This window comes from Thamnophis sirtalis, unplaced genomic scaffold, assembly GCF_051295495.1.
Source record: "Thamnophis sirtalis isolate CommonGarterSnake01/CBP01778 unplaced genomic scaffold, rThaSir2_p1.2 scaffold_1, whole genome shotgun sequence".
In the NCBI taxonomy this organism is placed as follows: domain Eukaryota; kingdom Metazoa; phylum Chordata; class Lepidosauria; order Squamata; family Natricidae; genus Thamnophis; species Thamnophis sirtalis.
The window spans coordinates 20,644,170-20,663,094 of record NW_028261381.1 but is presented as its reverse complement, the minus strand read 5'-3'; the positions used below and the strand labels follow the sequence as shown (position 1 = coordinate 20,663,094).

Here is an 18,925-nt window from a genome sequence, read left to right as displayed (position 1 = left end):
ACAACCTGAAACATGCGACTAGGACATCTTAAAATGACACAGGCAAAAAAACTTTAGGAAATTGGATTACAAATACTACAATCCTATCCCTACCAACAAAACAGAAATTCCTTCTGAACATAAATATATTAGGATGGTGTCAAAAGCCTTCCAGAACTGAGGTGGCACGGTGGTTGGAGTGCAATACTGCAGGCTACTTCCGTTGACTGCTAGCTGCAGTTTGGCAGTTCAAATCTCACCGGCTCAAGGTGGACTCAGCCTCCATCCTTCCAAGGTGGATAAAATGAGGACTGTGATGTTCCCGTGGTTCGTCCATGAGGCCAATGTGGAGAAAAGACAGGACACGACCTGTCTCGGGATGGAGCGACCCCGATTGGGGGTCTGGAAGCCCCTTTTATTGAGATAGGACAAAGGCAGGAGGAGCAATAGCATGTAGTTAAAAACAACCTGTAAAAGTACAATTTCTAATCTATTGCTCAGGGAAGTTCTGTCTATATATGGTCAAATCCTGGGCGTCATTGGTAGGGCACATCTCAGGATGTTATGTTATGAACTATCAGGATGTTATGGAGTTTGTTTTCTCCTGTGTGGTTCAGCGTGGCTCCACATGCCCTGGTATGAACTGGGCCATGGGTGACCGCTACGCCTACACAAGGAACTATATTACAACAGAGGACCAATATGCTGACTCTGTAAACCACTTAGAGGGGGGCTGTAAAGCACTGTGAAGCGGTATATGAGTCTAAATCCTATTGCTATAAAGGAAACTAGCTTTTGGCCAAATTTATCTCTCCTGAATTCCACGGGATCTGCTTTTCTAGTTACTCAAGGTAATCCAACTTTTCTTTTTATCATTACATCGGCTGAAAAACAGTATTTAATTTTATAGAAACCATTGAGACAGCTTCAAGTCCAAATATTATAGCTTTCAGGATTATTGTGGCAGCTGTTACATTATTATTTCTATTACTACTCAGCAGATTCAAGTCATGAAGAAAAAATTATCTTTCCTAATTTCTCAACCAATAAAGGACACTGCCAATTAAATTATCTCTGTTTAAAAACTGCATTTTACTCTGTCCATATTTTAAAAAATCATTTTGCACATAGCAGCCATTATATGTAGAAAATACATCTGCTGCCAGACAAATGATTCAAGTTACTATTTTATCATGCTTATGTATGTTTAGGAATCTAATTTACACTAAGAAAACTATCTGATTAGACTGATTTATGTATAAGAATTGTGAATGATAGTCAAAATCTTGTGACATCCATTACGTTTAAGTGCCAGATCCATAAATGCCTCGGCCAGGACAACACAAAATGAATGGTTTGGTTAGAATAGCCAGAACATCATATTCCTACGGTGTGTTATTGAAGTACACCTTAGAGCTGAATTCATGTATCCATGCATCCTTGAAAGTAGACACAAATTTGGGTACTATATGCTTCATATTCCATTTGCTTGTCAAAACGGAAGCAAAATACACCCATATTCATATGATGTAAACATATGGAAAGTCCCTTCCTTGTACACCCACACAAAATCCCTAAACCAGTAATACCTTCTTCTCTTCTGTTTATTTTTCATCCCCTCAAACTGAAATATCTATACCATTTATCTTTCATAGCACACTGCCCATGGACCTCTCGGAGCACATCTTTGGATTAAAAACAGCTACCTTCAAAGAAGCAGGTACTGCACAAATAAGCTACCTTATTCAATTATGCAAATGTATTTACAACAAAGTTCTTTTCCACCGTTTTCATTCTTTTCTTTTTAAATTGTCAATCAAGTTGTAATTTGAGGGAAGGTGGGATGCCATGTACAACTATTATGTATCTCATATATCTCCACTAGAAAAAAAATTACTTAAGTGCTACTTCGGTGTTCATTTAAGTACATGCTAAGAGAATAAACACTAATGTTTTGATAAGATCTTCAGGAGGCAAAGTAGGTGCAGTGGTGATACTGGGAGACTCAATTACATTCAGTACTGTGGGATAGCAATAGCACTTAGACTTATATACCGATGTACAGTGCTTTACAGTCCTCTCTAAGTGGTTTAGAGTCAGCATATTGCCCCCAACAATCTGGGTCCTCATTTTACCCACCTCGGAAGGATGGAAGGCTGAGTAAATCTTGAGCCTGGTGAGATTCGATCTGCCAAATTGCAGGCAGTCGGCAGGCAGCAAAAGTAGCCTGCAATACTGCACTCTAATCACTGTGCCACCGTGGCTCATATCGTTGGTGCTCTCTGAGCATGGTAGTCTTCTTGCAGATGTTTCATTACCAAACTAGTAACACCATTAGTGCATATATTCAGTATTGTCACCTTTATTAAGATCTTCATTATTTAATGCTCCAAATAGAAAAATAAATCATCTATAACCCTCCCTATGCAGCGGTGCACGGGGTATGCATCACAGTTCAAAACTACAAGCTAATTTTGGTTGGTTAAAATGTTTAACTACCCTTAATTATTTATAATTTATACAAAATATTAGATATTTAAACAAATCCATAGAGTCTTACCAACATCAGAAGCAAAAGGGCCACCAAGAATATTATTAGTGGTGGATCCAATTTAGCCCTTTCTCCATATTTATATCTAGCTTTCCATGTCCTTGTTCAGCTCTTCAAAAACCTGCAGAACTAGAATGACCAGAGACAACGGTTGGACAAAGTTATGATCTACATCTCCTGACAACTCTTATCTCTCTGTGACTACATGCAGTGACAAGTTTTACAAGGCACTTCCCCTCAATTCTTGTGGTTGTCTACTAACAAGTAGGACCTCAGGGAGGAAGCACTGGATTGCACAATCCACAGACATTCTTGGAAAAGGTTGCTACCCACACTCAACCCTGCTCAACTCTAGCTTCTCACAAGGGTTAACAGCAATCACCCACAAGGATTGGGTAACTTGCCAACGTCAGATGGTTTAATCTGGGGGAAACCCTGTTACAACTAACAAAGAAAAACCAGAGGAACTTGAGAAAGTGAACTTCCTCTTATTTAAATTAACAGGGAGAAACGATCCCAAGTCAGGCAAATCAGCTTCTCACCTCCAAAAGGCAGAAGAGATAGAGCAAAAATGTCATACTTCAACTAGCATTAAAAAAAAAATCCATTAATTTGTAATAAACTTTCTTTTCCATGAACTTTGTTTCCAACAGGCTGGGAAGCACAAATGAATGCTGTCTTGACTATTCTTTCTGGTTAAACTGATCAACTGCATACACAATATAGGCATTATTTCCAGAAATAATTAAGTCTGATTTTAATGCTCCTAACCAACATTTATATGAAATCCTTTCCCAATCAGGTACATTCTGATCACTATGTGTGCAAATGTTTGTGCACATGTGTAAAGTTATTCCAAGCTTCAAATTGTTCTAAAGGTTTTTTTTAAAACACACGTACACACCACACACACACACCCACACACACACAGAAAGAGATTCCTTTGGAATGGAATGTGGCAGTTGGGGCCAAAATAAAGTTTAACTAGGATATTAATCTATATCTACTTTTCACTTGGACTGCACTGTTCTAACCCAACCTATAAAGTTAATAATTGTCGCAACCAATTTCTGCTTAGAACTGTGCAACACTAAGGCCTTATCTGCACACTACCCAACATGAAAGCAATCCTGAATGTAACACAATCTCTCACAAAACGTCAGAAAAAAAGGCTATGCAGCTTATACCACGACAACTGAGCCCAAATTTTTTGTTGCTAAGCGAAACATTTGCTAAGTGTACTTTCTCCCATTTTATGACCTTTCTTGTTACAGTTGTTAAGTGAATCACTGCAGCTGTTAAGCTAGAAACACGGTTGTTAAGTGAATCTGGATTCCCCACTAACGTTGCTTGTCAGAAGGTTGACAAAGATGATCATGCAGTTGCGGGACACTGCAACCGTCATAAATATGAGCCAGTTGCCAAACGCCTAAATTTTGATCATGTGGGGATGATGCACTTAAATGTGAAAAGCGGTCAGAAGTCACTTTTTTCAGTGCTGTTGTAACTCCGAACGGTCACTAAATGAACTGACGTACGTCAAGGATTACGTATAAAGGAACATACAAAAACGTGTCCAAGCTTCTCTACTTTGTCATTTGGCAACCTTGCTCTTCAAGAACCAGTCTCACAAATGTATCCCCTTTCTCAACAAATGAGTGCATGTGACGGTTCACCGACAAATGCGCGCACGACAAAACCGCGGCGAGAAAGCCGTGACGTCGAAATCGCGCCGACAAAAGCGCGCCGACAAAAGTGTGCCATCAACAAACAACGCGAAAACAAGGTAATAACCCTAAACCTAACCTTAACCCTAATCGTGCTTTTGTGGGCGCGGTTTTGACGTTGTGGCTTTCTCGCCACAGTTTTGTTGGCGCGCTTTTGTCATGCGCGCATGTCAGGTCACGCATGTGACAACTTCGTCTGTTTCCTTACATCTGCATTGGTCTACATACACTTGATCCAGCCAAAGAAAACTGTCTTAATGTCTATGGATTAAAAATAATTACCTGTGAGGGGTCATTTTTTGCTTGTTTTTGCCATCCCCAGCCCCCAGGAGCACTACAAGCCTCCTAAACTCTCTGCATGCCTCGTTTTTCACAAAAAAACAGGGTATGCAGAGGGTTTGGGAGGCTTGCAGAATGCTCCTGGTGGCCAGGGTGGGCAAAAACTTTTTTTTAAAAAAATTTACCTCTTCAAAATCCTATTGCATCTAATACTCCGGTGTGTCTTATAGTCCAAAAATTATGGTAGGTTTGTTAGATCTTCTAGTCCTATTCTCACTGTCCTCTCATTCCCATCCAGGTCTAGAGCAGAGTTCCCCAACCTTTCTGGGTTAGTGGCCTGGAGTGGGGAAAGGGGGGGGGGGAAATAGGGGATGGTTTTGTGGCAGGGGCAGGCGCGTGCAGATGCATGAATACCCATGGCTCACTCAAGCGGGGGCCCAAACGCCCACACTAATGGGCTGGGAGTGCTCGCATGAGTGGGGTTGCAAGTGCCTGTGCAACAGAGTACCACATACATGTACACCAGCCAGCTACTCACACGGCCCAGTGGCCAATAGGCCACGGCCCAGTAGTGGGCCGCGGGCCGCATGTTGGGGGCAAGCATTTTTTAATGAAGTACCTCCACGTCTCCACAAGTAAAGCAGATCTCTATTTCTCATCCCCTCCAAGTAGAGACTGGCAAACAAAAAACAAAAAACGGAAGGACCAGCCCATCCAACCTCTTTCCCTTCTGTAACTACAATAGCAGCATCTCTGCTTTCTTTCCACACACTTGTTTACATGATTGGACCGCCTGACCACTCCCTAACTTTCAACACCAACTTCCCTGCCTTGGTGGGTAATTACTTGATTAGAAACCTTCTTCCTTCTGGGTAAATATTAAACCTTCTGCATTCACACATGCTACCTAGCCATGGTTTTTGACATAGCTTAACCCACCTTGGGAGCTTATGGACTAATGTGCCCTGTGAACCAAGCAAGGCAGCAGACTTAAACAAGCAAGCCATAGTCCAATGTGCAAACGGAAGACGGGAGGGAAGGTTGTATAATAGGAAATGGCCAAAGGAAAATTTTTCCACTCTCTCCTCTCCAGCGGCTTCTTCCACTCTTGCAAGCCTGTATCTGAAAGCCGGTGGTTGGAAAGCAAAGTGGGCTGCGAATCTGTGGGGTGGAAAAGCATTAAGAAGTCTCTTATACTGATGCTGCCTCATTCCAAATCACCCACTCCTCACAATGGTTGAGGGTTTACTTGCAAAAGTTTATTCCGGGGCACTTCTTTGTGTAGGTTTATAATTCAGCATTTTTTAAAATCTCCAATCTCATCCATGTTACCTTCATTTTCATCATTCCCCACAGTAGGACTAGCCCACATTGGCCTTCAAGCAGATAAATTCAAAATGCCAAGAACTGCACAGGCTCACCCATTGGAAACCACAGAAAATAAACCACACTGAATACGCAACCATTCGGTTATCTTCCTTTTGCAACAGAATGGGACATTATCTGCAATCACCGGCACTGTACAGGCAGGCAGGCCTGCTTCTTTTAAACAACTACGATTGGGACCAGCAACACAGTTATTAAGTGAAACAGTTGCCAAGTGAAACCACAAGTGCTTTTATAATCTTTCTTCAGCTTTCCTTCGATTTGCAGTTTTATGCGGAGATCATATATGCAAGGATTGGTCACAAGGTTACTTTTTGACACTGTTGAAAGTGCGAACTGTTTCCTTACGAGGTAGTCACTATATGAGGATTGCCTGTACAGTTCAAGGAAGTTGCAATTGAGACCTTTCTGATGAAAAAGAGAATCATTTTCTCCAATAATTTGACATGTGAATAAATAGGATATATATGTTCCCTGTCTTTCTTTCTTCTTTCTTTCTTTCTTTCTTTTTCTTTTTCTTTCTTTCTTTCTTTTCTTTCTTTCCTTTTCTTTCTTTCTGTTTTCCCTCCCTATTCCTTCTGTATTTTGTCTATGAATAAGAGAGCGACCATTAAGAGCAAGAGGGGTGCTCTCAATATTTTGAGAACATGAAAACGTTCTGTTTCTGCCCTCCAACAATAATTATTTTGTGATTGGACCCATTGTATCATGTTATGTTACCTAAATTTTACCCAATCATCTCTTGCTAAGTAAAAAGCAAATCTAAGTGATTGATCTTAGAAGTGATTGATAATTGAATATTTTGTGCGATGTATTTTTATATTGAAAAATATTTTAATTATACAAGTATAATCTTTATTGTCATTGTACTTAAATACAACGAAATTGGTTCAGAAACTCATTTTTTTTAAAAAAAAAACCTATTCCTTTAATTAACAAGAAAAAAATTTATTTCCTCTATTCTGTTTGATTTCTGATAACAAAAGTTGCTGTATTAGAAGCAAGCTAATATCTTCAATGCAAAAGTCAGTTCAAAATATAGGTTACAACTGCAATCTTTTATCTTGGCATACCTCTCTTCTAGAATCCGTATTTGAAAAGGCACATTCCAAAAACAAAGCTGCCTTTGGGAAAAAGAAATGATTGCACAACTCTCGATATTGTTCTGCTACTCAGAACACAAAGTTTGCACGCTAAAGAACAAAAAAGGGCCATTTTAGGGAAGCTACGACTAACAACATTTTTAAAATCCAGACTTGTGCTATTATAAAAACTTCTGTGCCATTAATTAAAGCAAACACACAAAATCAAGGGATGTATGAGTGGGAATAAATTTATAGGTCACCGGTCAAGCTGCTAATCAGGGGATGAACACGCTACAGAGAGAACTCACTTACAGACCACAATTGGGACCAGCAACTTGGTCACTAAGTGACACAATGGTGAATTTGAAATCTAAGATGCCCATGCTTACGTTCACTGGTGGGTTTCCATTTTGTTTACTACCGGTTTGTTCGTGTGCACATGCACACTCGCACAAGCGCAGAAGGTTCTGCGCATGCACAGAAGCATCCAGGCAGGTGGGTGGAGCTTCCCAACGCCGCTACCGGTTCATCCGATCCGGCCAAACTGGGAGAAACCCACCTCTGTTTGAGTTCTGTATGGTCATAACCCTATTTTTCAGCACTGTCCTTACTTCAAATGGTCACTGAATGGACAATCTGCAAGTGGGGATATTTACATTTCCTCAAGAGAGGTAGACATCCCAATCAACTTTGGAAACCTCTAGCTTTTTCTCATCTTTCTAATTTGTTATATAGCCACCCAAAATTACTTCTTGTGAGATGGGAAGCTTTATAATTTTTAAAAATAAAATAAAGCAAAATAAAACTGTTCCACAGCTTACCATTCTTATCATTAAGAAATTCCTCGTAATATTCAACTGGACTCTTCTTTCTCCTTAAATTTAATCTGTTAATCCATATTTTGCTCTTACTTTCAACAAAGAACAGATTCATCTCTTCTTGCATCTAGCAGCTTTTTAGTTAGAATATACAACCACAGCGTTGGAATGGACCTTGGATGTCTTCTATTCCAAACCCCTGCTCAGGCAGGAAACCCTACTATACATGTGAATACCCGTGTTAATTGTACACTACTCTATGCCTTATTTTATGTGAGATCCTTTGGCTATTTCCCATAGAGTTGGTTTCCAAACCACTTTCGAACCTCTCTCTTTCTTTCAAAGTGCAATGCCCTGAATCACAGTATTTCAAGAGTGATTTAACCTCAGAGTTCTTTGCAATACTTACATTCTGCAATGTGGGCACAATGCTTCTTTTACTAAAGCTCAATTTTGTAGCTGCTATAACCAACTGCTTGATCAAATTCAGCTAATTTGTAAGATCCTTCTCATACATATGACCCACTAAGCCACAATTCCGAAACTATGCATTTATCATCTTGCCTTTTTCAGAGTTAACATCTTCCATTGGCTTTTCGCCCAAAGTTCAAATTTCTGAGGTAATTTCAAATTGTGATTTTTGTCCTCTATTAGTCAATACCTAGTTTATCCTCGACGGTATTAGCTAATAACTAGTTTAGTGTAATCAGTCCATTTTATAAGCTTCATTTCTATTCCATCATCTGGATCATTTCTAAATATGTCAACTCACAATTTAATATTTTAGCTCTGGATAATGCACACCTATTTATAAAGTCTCTTTGGAGCAGTTATCCAATCAGATGAAGATTCACCAGATCAAAACATGGTTTACTCCACATTTATCCATTATAGCCACAAAGGTTATCAGGAAAAAAATCTGTCACATGTTTTACTCTGTTCAGGTTATACTACCTCCATTGCATTCCCTTTGTCTACCAAATTAGCCACTCCATCTTAAGAAGAGATTAGTCTAACAGTATTGGTGACATTTTCTCCCTTAAGTGTTCACAGACATGCTGTTTGACCATCTGTTCTAGCCCCATGCTCAGTATAGATTTTAAATAATTTGTAGTTCTGGATTCCACCCACCCCTTTCCTTTTTTGGTATTGGGATTGTGTTTACTGTTCTCCATTCTTCTGACATCTCACTAGTTCTCCAGGTCTGTTCCCACAGTTGGTGGGAAAAGCGAAACAAGGGACAATGCAAGTTGGGAGAACATTTTGCATCCCTTTTTTTCAAAGTGTAGTGCTCTACCTTAGCCATAATTTTATTTCAGGTTTGGATATTATGTTGGGCCTAAGCCCAACATAATTTTGCTGTTTGAAAATGTAATTAGTCTATTGTCAAAGGTTAATGGGCAACTTCCTCCTTCAACAAACCATGGTTGATATAATTTAGTATAATGTACTTGATAAATTCTAACCTTCTCAGTGGACATGTTCAGCCAAAACCAAACAAATCTTTTTTGATTCAGTCTAATGTGTGAACGTAGCTACTATAGTTTAAAGTCACAGTAGTAATATTCTGTTCACCCAGTACATAGTCCTGTTTTCAGGGCCAAAATTCATGCCATTTCTTTTCTGTATACAGGAAATTTTCCACAATTTTATTTACCCTACCAGCCAATGTAACACTGTGATGCAATCAAATAGTTTTACAGTCTTAAGTTCATTTCTGTCCTGCACAAAGCATCTACACTACCCTATACAAACTGGGCATAACTTATTTTTGTATGCCTTCAAGTCAATGTTGACTCCTGGCAACTGCCTAACTTCCATAAGAGTCCAAAAATGAGCATATAAACCCAAGTGTTTCAGCTTGTCTTGGCCTAGAGCAGTGATGGGCAACCTTTTTGGCGTGGTGTGTCAAAAATCGACAAAAAATCGAGCATAACTCGCGTTGTGTGTCACTTCGACAAAAACATAATTTTGCGCAATTTATAGTTTAAACTACAAAAATGTATAATTGCAATATATAATTGTATTTAATAAACCAAAAACAAATTATTTAACATACCTGCTTAGTAACTTCTTTGTTCATCAGTCGATTTCGTATGTACATAGAACATAGAACGCAAAATGATCTGCCATTTTTTTCTATAATGCCATACATCTCGCTCCATGTCTCTTGAAAGGGTCGGCCACTGCCACTACCACTCCCTTTACTTAACCTTTGTTTTTTATTTTTTGGGTGCTCCATCAGTGGGCCAGTGACAGCAGATAGAATTATAGATAGCCAATTAGGGGTTAACTAGCCTAACAAGCTAACACAACCTCCCCCTCACTTATCTCAGTTATTGTGGGCAATTACAAGTCCATGGCACCCCAATAGTTGCTGCTAATGGCGCTCACAGTTCCCGTTGGCACTCCGCTGTTCCCTGCTGTGGTGCGGTCGTAACCGACAGTCCCAGGAGTAGACTCTCTGTGCCGGCCTGACTGGAGAGAGGCGCGCACTGTTCCCGCGCTCCTCTCCTGCGGGTCCTCCCTCGCCGCGCTGATGACGTGTGTGCGCACGGCACGCACGCCTTACCAGCAGCCCCTGCGCTCAGAAAGGGGCGGCGGCGATACAGTGAGTGTGGGCTGGGGAGATCACACGTCCCGCCCCCCCTCCCCCCCGTTCCTCCAGCACAGATTCTTTCATCCTCGGCGGCCGTGCAGGAGCCGAGGATGAATCGCATGAAATCCTGTGTGTGTCACCCCAAATGGCTACGCGTGTCAGCACTGACACGCGTGTCATAGGTTCGCCATCACTGGCCTAGAGGATCAACTTCATGTGGGAATCTTCTGTTTTCTAAAATTGCCACACAAAGAAAAGCCTCTCCTTTTGTATTTGTTACTTTTCTGAATGTCGCAACAAATATCCAGAGCTTGGATAAAATAATGACTCTCAAAACTCCCAGGGCCCTATCACAAATTAATCAGGCAAGTTATTTGCCTTGTGCAGTTACAACAAGTGCAAGCTTAAGAAGATGTGTTATTTCCCACAAAGTTGATTTTTGGTGACTTCATGGACACACATCTAAGTTGGGATTGGTAGCAATGCAGAAGTGGTTTTCAGTTTTTCCAATTTCCCCATCCAACATGCAAAGTTGTGGTGTAGGTTCTAATTTCTAGCAAGAGCAAAATTTTGAGCCACAAAAGTTTGCTCAAGAGTTGCTGGTACAAAAAGGACAACCTGTAAACAGCACTGGGTACTATTCCTGAATTGAGGCAGGAGGGAACAACTACTGAGATCTTAAATTTCATTGAAAACTTTGACATGCCTCAGAAAAGGTGACCACTCTTGCTACACGTCAATCCAATATTGTAAACCATAACTATTCAGTAGCCAGGAACCATATTCACCTAAATACGTCATGGCTATTCTTTTACCCAGTTTTATCTCTGTGCATAAAATTAATACATTTAGTATTCTTGTGAAACAGCAAAGCTATGTTACAAATGTCTTATAAAATTGTAACTTATCTCTCCTTATTTACCACCATACTTGGCTTCCCATGGAACAATTGAGAGTGACAATCTTTGTACTTAGAGGTAAGTAGATAATTAACACCACCATAGAACTGAAGGTCCAAGGCCAAGTCTTAAGAGACCAAATGCACAATGGGGTGGTGAGGGAGAAACACCAAGGTAATTTATTTACAAGTCTGTGTTTCCGTGTGTTTCTATGCTGGATGGAGAATTCTGGGAGTTGAAAGTCTACAAGTCTTAAAGTTGCCAAGTTCGGGGACCCCTGCTTTAAATTGTAAATTAGTGATAGACCAAATTCTCTTTTATAGATTGTAAAAGTATAGAATAACAGAGTTGAAAGGGACTTTGGAGGTCTTCTAGTCCAACCCCCTTGCTACATGTACATCAGCCTTGTATTCAAGCTTTTTCCTATTTCATGATAATTTCACACACATGGTGTTCTGGATCCTCCAAATTAAATTCATTATAATTTAATAAAGCATAATCATTCATATGGAAACCTCCTTTAATCATGCACATACATAACTCAGGACAAAAAAAAGTCACCAGGATTTGGGCCACGAAAGGCCTTTTTTCCCCTGCTCTTTGAAGGACTTTGAAATTGCAAATTGTCTAAAGATATTTAGCCCAACCTGTGGGCTAAAATTTACTATATCATTGCTTGTTCCCATACTTGAGAATACAGAAGATAGAAAACACTACCCTATTCTTTTAAAAAGACCTCAATCTAGGGAAATAAGAATGATGTAAAAAAAAATCCTTCTGTTCTTTCCTGAGCATCGTATACCTATTTGCAGTCAGTCTGATTTTGGAAACATGGGATATATTCAGTTTTAGGCTTAATACTATAGTATTCTTTAAGCACAGGTTTAGCAGTTGCATATTCCACATTGTATGCAAACGTTTAAGAAACTTTTAAAAGAATCTCAGAATTTAAGGCAAAATATCTCAAGGCTTATGGGGAGGGTTTTTTTTAATGATGATTTCACTTATTTGTATGTTTGATGCTTGACAACTGGCATGAAATACACACAGACCCTTTAAGGGTTCAGAGGTTAGATTTGTTGTGATTTAAGGAAAGTTAATTTTTATTGGGTCACCTGTGTTTATAAAATATCTTTCCCAGGCAAGCAAGTAAGCAACACTTTCATCGCTTTGATGAGAAAGTACGTACAGGTAGTCCTCGACTTATAAAGTTCATTTAGTGACTGTTCAAAGTTACAACAGCACTGAAAAAAAGTGACTTATGACCTTTTTTCAGTTACAACCTATGTAGCATCCCCTGATCATGTGATAAAAATTCAGATGCTCAGCCAAGGTGGTGCAGTGGTTAAATGCAGCACTGCAGGCTACTGCTAGATCAGCAGGTCAGCGGTTCAAATCTCGCCGGCTCAGGGTTGACTCAGCCTTCCATCCTTCCGAGGTGGGTAAAATGAGGACCCAGATTGTTGGGGGCAATATGCTGACTCTCTGTAAACCGCTTAGAGAGGCCTGAAAGGCCTATGAAGCGGTATATAAGTCTACTGCTATATAACTAGTTCATACTTATCACTGTTGTTCCATTCCAAAGTCACACAATCACTTTTTACGACCTTATGACAATCAAAATCAATGGGGAAAACCAGTCACTTAACAAGCGAGTTACTAACTTATCAACTGCAGTGATTCACTTAACTATGGCAAGAAAGGTCATACAATGGGGAAAAACTCACTTAAATGTCTCAAAACAAAAAAAAAATGGGGTCAATTGTGGTCGTTAAGTCAAGAACGACCTATAATGCCATTTACTTCTCCAAGATTTAGTATCTGATGTTGCAGCATTTCTATGGCTGACTTCAGATTCTGTGGCTAGAAAAAAAGGGCGCAGATGACTTTTGCCAATTCCTCATCATTCTTCTTGGAAGTTTCCAAAATATTGAAAACAGCCTGCAGTGGAAAGTGGTAACATAAAGAATTTGGTGGCAACAGCAACAACAAACTTTTCTTCTGAGCTTCCTCTGATGAAGAAACTCTCATGGATCTCAATGAACGGAAGACACCGGGTGGAACCTGTGAATTTTTAAACTAAAATTTTAGAATATTTTGATTGAATTTTGAAGTATGTTTTTGCTTTTTTATAAGGCTCATCTATACTGATTTTATTTTAGATTAGTTTATCAGAAATCATTTGGATAAACCTTTACTTCTCCTTATTTCTGACATTAGTGTTCCTCTTTGGGGAGACAACAGTTACATAACAGGACTTATGTCTGAGTAAACATGCAACGGGTTATAACAATTTAAAACTTATTTTACTGGGGGGGTGGGGAAAGCAGAGAATACTTTTTATTATGTTAAAATCATGTCAGTATTTGAAATAAATGTTTTGGATGTTTGTACATATACGGCAAAGCAGCACATCTATATTTCAAGTAAATTCTGACGTGAGAAAATACAACTTTAAATCCTTTTCTAGCCTTTGGGGTCTACAGACAATATATATATCTGATTCCTGGCCCATTTCACAATGGCAAAAAAACCTTCCATGTAGTATTTACAAAATGCTTACTTTTTCTTGTTTTATGGTAATTTCATGGATAGGATCCTCCAAATTAAATTTATTATAATTTAGTACACCACAATCATTCATATGGAAAAACAAAACAAAAAAGTTACCAGAATTTGGGCCACAACAAACCTTTTTTTATTTCTTTCTTTCCTTCTTTTTTCTTTCTTTCTCTTTCCCTGTTACTCTCTCTCTCCCTCTCCCTTCCTCTCTCCCCCCTCCCTTTCTGTTCTTTGAAACACTTTGACATTGCAAATTGCCTAAAGATATTTAGCCCAAACCCTGTTTTTATCATCTTTTACCAGAAAGTTCCAGATTTTTTTTTGGGGGGGGGGGGAAACAAAAAATCCCAGAGCTGAAAGTAGGAAGAGCTCCGCTAGATCTAGGCTAAGTTCCCCCAGCACATTGTCACAAGTTGGCTATCAGAAGCAACGTTCATTATGTAACACGGAAGAGGCGTTTACAATAAGACTTTCCCCGCTGTATTAACCCAGGAGTTAGAAAGGGCCAGCGATGGAGGAGAAGGGTAGCCATCGGTAGCCCAGCCTTCCACGAGCGCGCCTACAGTCACCACACAAGGCGAGAATTGGTGTCCATCATCACAATACGGAAGACGCCGCATTTCTATAAGTTGTGTAAACACTCAAAACGAACTCTTGCTTTGCGTCAAGCTTCCTGGAACCGCAGCCAACCTTGTCCTCAACCTTCACCTCTGCAGTTCTTTGGAAGCGGGGCGAGTGGGTGTCTTGCAAGCGGCACACTACACCTTAAGCATCCCAATTGCAGGTATCGCTACAAATGAAGGACTGGAGATGGGGCAAACACGTATCAAAATAACTTCCCGTCGGGGATCCGCAGAAGCTGTGTGGGTGCTTCATCCCCTGCAGGTTTTTTAAGAAGAGACCCGACGGCCCCTTGTACTTATACACAGGGTCTCCTGCTTTGAGCAGGGGGCTGGACTAGAAGACCTCTAAGGTCCCTTCCAGCTCTATTCTATTCTACAGTCACCATCCCCCTCTACGCAGTCCCAAGCCTTTCCCACTCCTTCAACTCCCTCCCCCACCTCCCTATCTCGCCGACCAGACCGGCAGAGGCGCCGATGAGTCAGCGCGGTGCAACGTGATTGTTACATCACGAGAGGAGGGCGGGTCCTAGGCTGAAGCCAGAGAGTCCGGCGTTAGTTGCCTGAGGGCGGCCGGCGGGGGGGGGGGGGGAGAAAGAGTGGGCGGAACCTCTTCTGCTTAACGCGACCCAGTCTAGGTCCAATTTACTTCAGAGAAATACATTCTCTTCTTAAACCGTATCGCTCTCCCCCCCCAAAACAATCCCGCTCTTTGGAATGCTCCGCTGGGGGGGAATGCCCGCCTCTCCTTTGCCGCCAGACAGTCCCCTGCCCGCGGGGGAGCTGGAATCTCACCTGCGGCATCTCGACTTCCATGGGGAACCGGGCGCCGGCCACGGCAGCAGCAGCAGCGCAGCGTCTTTAAAACTCCCCGTTCCCAGACGCCTTGAGCTAGCTGCGGAGCGCGGCGATAGGAAGGCTCCGGATCGTCGGCCACCGCCCACTGAACTTCTCCGCACCCAGCCAGCCGCTTTCTCGGCCCTCCGTTCTTCCTACGTCCCAGAACTGCCGGGAAACCGCCGGCTGCCCCGCCCCGCTCCTCCCGAGCCACTGGCTGGCCTCGAGTGGGGGAAGGCAGCTTAGGAAGGAGGAGCCCCTCCTCTTTGGCGGAGCCGAGGTCGCCGGAGCTGCCTGGCGGAGAGCAGGGAAGCCCCGCCGATTCCCCCTGTCTCGCCCGCTGGAAGGTCGCTTGGGTGACAGCTAGAGCCCCTCAGGTCCTTGGGGCCAGCCTGGACACCCCCCCCTCCCGAGGAGATCGGAGAGCCGCGAGAAAGCGGCAGGACGCTGAGCTTGTCAATCAGAAAGGGAACAGAGGGTCGGACTAGACGACCTCTAAGGTTCCTTCCAACTCTCTTACTGTCTCAAGAAACGGACTGGAAAAGTGTGATGGGTGGGATTGAGACCGTCCAGACTCCAGAATGTTCAGGGATAAGTCAGCGGTTGCTTTTCCTGGTTCCTCTCCTAAACGGGCGGGGGGGGGGGGGGGGGCTCTGACCCGTTTTTTAAGCTTCCAGACAGCAGTGAAAGGCGGCAGCCAGGTCTTGCCCACATGTCTTGCTTCTCTGCTCAGGCAGATTGTCACTGCGCCGCCGCCCCCCCCCCCTGCCCCACTGAGATGAAGAAAGCCAGTTATGAAGAGAAATGAGTTTTTCTCTGATCCAACATTAAATTGGCTGCTTCACACTGAAGGGCATGGAGGCCTGAAAGATGCACCACTGCAAGGGCAAGTGAGTTGTCCACAAGAAATGGTGAAAAAAGTAAGGTTCTACATTTAGGCAAGAAAAGCAGAATGCACAGGTACAGTATATGTTGTACCAAGAAGCAATGGGTGGAAACTAATCAAGGAGAGAAGCAACTTAGAACTAAGGAGAGATTTCCTGACAGAACAATTAATCAGTGGAACAACTTGTCTCCAGAAGCTGTGAAAGCTCCAACACTGGACATTTTTAAGATGTTGGATATCCATTTGTCTGAAGTGGTATAGGGTTTCCTGCCTAAGCAGAGGGTTGGACTAGAAGACCTCCACAGTCCCTTTCAACTCTGTTATTCTATTCTAAAAGGCCACTCCAGGACCTGCTGGTGGCCTCTCCGACGGCTGATAGGACTTTGCCTGGATGAACCACTTGAGCTTCTGAAAGAGCCAGTGGATGCAGATATTTGCTTCTCAAGCAGGTGCTGGTATCTCCTCTCATATAAATTGTACCTCCCTGTTCCTTAAAGCTGAAAGAAGGTGTTTTTTTTTTAAAGCACAACCTTTTGAAATGATGAGTTTCAAAATTAAACTGAACTGAACCAATGGTGTTCAATTTCCAGCCCTTCATATGGCTCGTTCTTTTTAAAGAGTTAGATGGGGTGAATGAGAGCCAGTTTGGTGCAAGTACCAGCCTAGAAACTAGAGAATTATAGTTCCACCTTAAGTATGAAGCCTGGGACCACTCAATCACTCTCAGCCCTAGAAAGTAAGCAATGGAAACCACTTCTGAAATCTTACCAAGCAAATTGCAGGGATTGGCCAGGCAGTTACAAGGGATCCACATTAGAAGGTACCCAAAAAAGGGCCAGGGGGTGGGGATAAACCTATGCTCAAGGAGATATCAATAAATCTGTCTGGTCTTCTCATATTGTTTTAATGTGCCCAGAGTCAGTTGAAAGATGGGCAGTTATATAAATGTTATAAATAATTAACACAAATATTGTTTTAAATGCTTTTATGGTTTTTAGATTGTGCTTTTATTATTATTTATTGAATTTATATTGCTGCCTCTTCACCCATTTGACTTTATGATGGTATAAGCCAGTGGTGGGATTCAAATTTTTTTACTTCTTGTTCTGTAGGTGTGGTGTGGGTGTGGCATGGCTTGATGGGCATGGCAGGGAAAGGATGCAGTAAAATCTCCATTCCCACACCAATCCAGTGGGAGGATACTGTAGAATCTCCATTCCCTCCCCACTCCAGGGGAAGGTTACTGCAAAATCCCCATTCCCTCCCGATCAGCTGGGACTCGGGAGGCAGAGAATAGATGGGGGCAGGGCCAGTCAGAGGTGGCATTTACTAGTTCTCTGAACTATTCAAAATTTCTGCTACTGCTCCTCCAGAACTGATCAGAACCTGCTGAATACCAGCTCTGGTGTAAGCTGCCCAGAACTGCATGATAGCGAGATAAATGACATACAAATTTAATACATAGATATTCCATATTAAGACATAACCAGTCTGCACATTAACAAGTTTCCCTCAACATAGTAAACCTAAACCAAACAAGCCATTTATACAAGCTATGAGAGAGCCCCAGTCTTAGTCCATCTCATTGAGACATGAACTGGCATAATATAGCAATTCAGAATGCTAGTCTAGGATGCTGGAGACTGAAGTTCAAAACTGAGATCAGTCCTGAAGCTCAATGATTAATTCCAGCAGAGTTCTTATATTTCAACACTATAATGCACAGTTCCAGTGCTGGTGGTGAGCCGAAGAGGAAAGGGATTGGGTTAATGTACCCTATCTTCCTCGGTGGAAAGTAGGAACCAAATGTTATAAATAGATAAAATAATTTCCTGGTTTTCATAAGATCTTACCACAACTTGTAGAAACAGAAAATGTGAGGAATATTGCAGTAGGCAAACAAGCTTTGTAATCTTTATTGCCATGGCAGTGGTGTGTATAAAAGATGAATCACTTGCAGTGGGGAAAAATGGAGAACATTTGTGGGATTGTTTAATGTAATGTCAAACCATTCTGAGGCCTCCAGACTGCCTGCCAGCTACAGTATACAAATATTAGTAAATTGGTATGCAATACAAGGTGTACTAAAAGTCAGGCCCCACAGACCGTTTATTACATAAATCACATCAAATGGTCAAGTTGCTTGTCATTCTCTCCTAAACACTTCCTTACTTGTTTGGCCCATGTCTCTTGAACATTCTCAAGGATCGGAATATTTTCTCCAATGTTTACAAATTCTAATGTGATGGTATCCTTTAGGTCTAAATGTCTATGGAGACTCTTAGTCATCCAGTTCATGGTTGTCTTGAAGGTCCTTTTTCAAGAGGCAACTGGATTTTCTGGTTTTTCTTTGAAGACCTTTTGCTTCTCATCCAAGAAGCTTCTTCAGCTCTGACCGGATCGTGGGGAATGGAGGGATTTATATTCCTTGCAGAAAGCTGGTCATTTGCATTCTCTTTAGAGAGTAATTGAGGCCACTTGGAGGATTGTCTGTGTCCTCAGTGTCATCTGAGTAGTGCAAATAGGTGTGGAGCCTTCTTGGAACTGCTGAAAGGACTGTGTTGTAGAGATGTGCTTTCTGCAGGATGTTTTCTACCCTATGTCCCTTCAGTGTTGAACGCAGGTGGGGGCTCTTGGAGATGAATCTGTGGTCTCCTTTAGATCATCTGTTGACAGATTAAGCTTTCCTTTCTATAG

General features: G+C 41.7%; 1 protein-coding gene across 2 annotated transcripts in view; it reads right to left on the bottom strand.

The window, feature by feature from the left end:
• NFE2L2 (NFE2 like bZIP transcription factor 2) overlaps nt 1-15,513 on the bottom strand; it is a 31,551-nt gene extending 16,038 nt beyond the window's left edge. Inside the window, exon 1 of one of the 2 annotated variants that reach the window (XM_087708600.1) lies at nt 15,301-15,513. In XM_087708600.1, the coding sequence (XP_087564726.1) occupies nt 15,301-15,321 (21 nt within the window). In that variant the 5' untranslated portion in view covers nt 15,322-15,513. Of the gene's footprint in view, nt 1-2,539; nt 2,821-15,300 lie in introns of those variants that run through there. The other variant, XM_087708607.1, reaches the window with a different exon arrangement.
• Nucleotides 15,514-18,925: the final 3,412 nt, after the last annotated feature.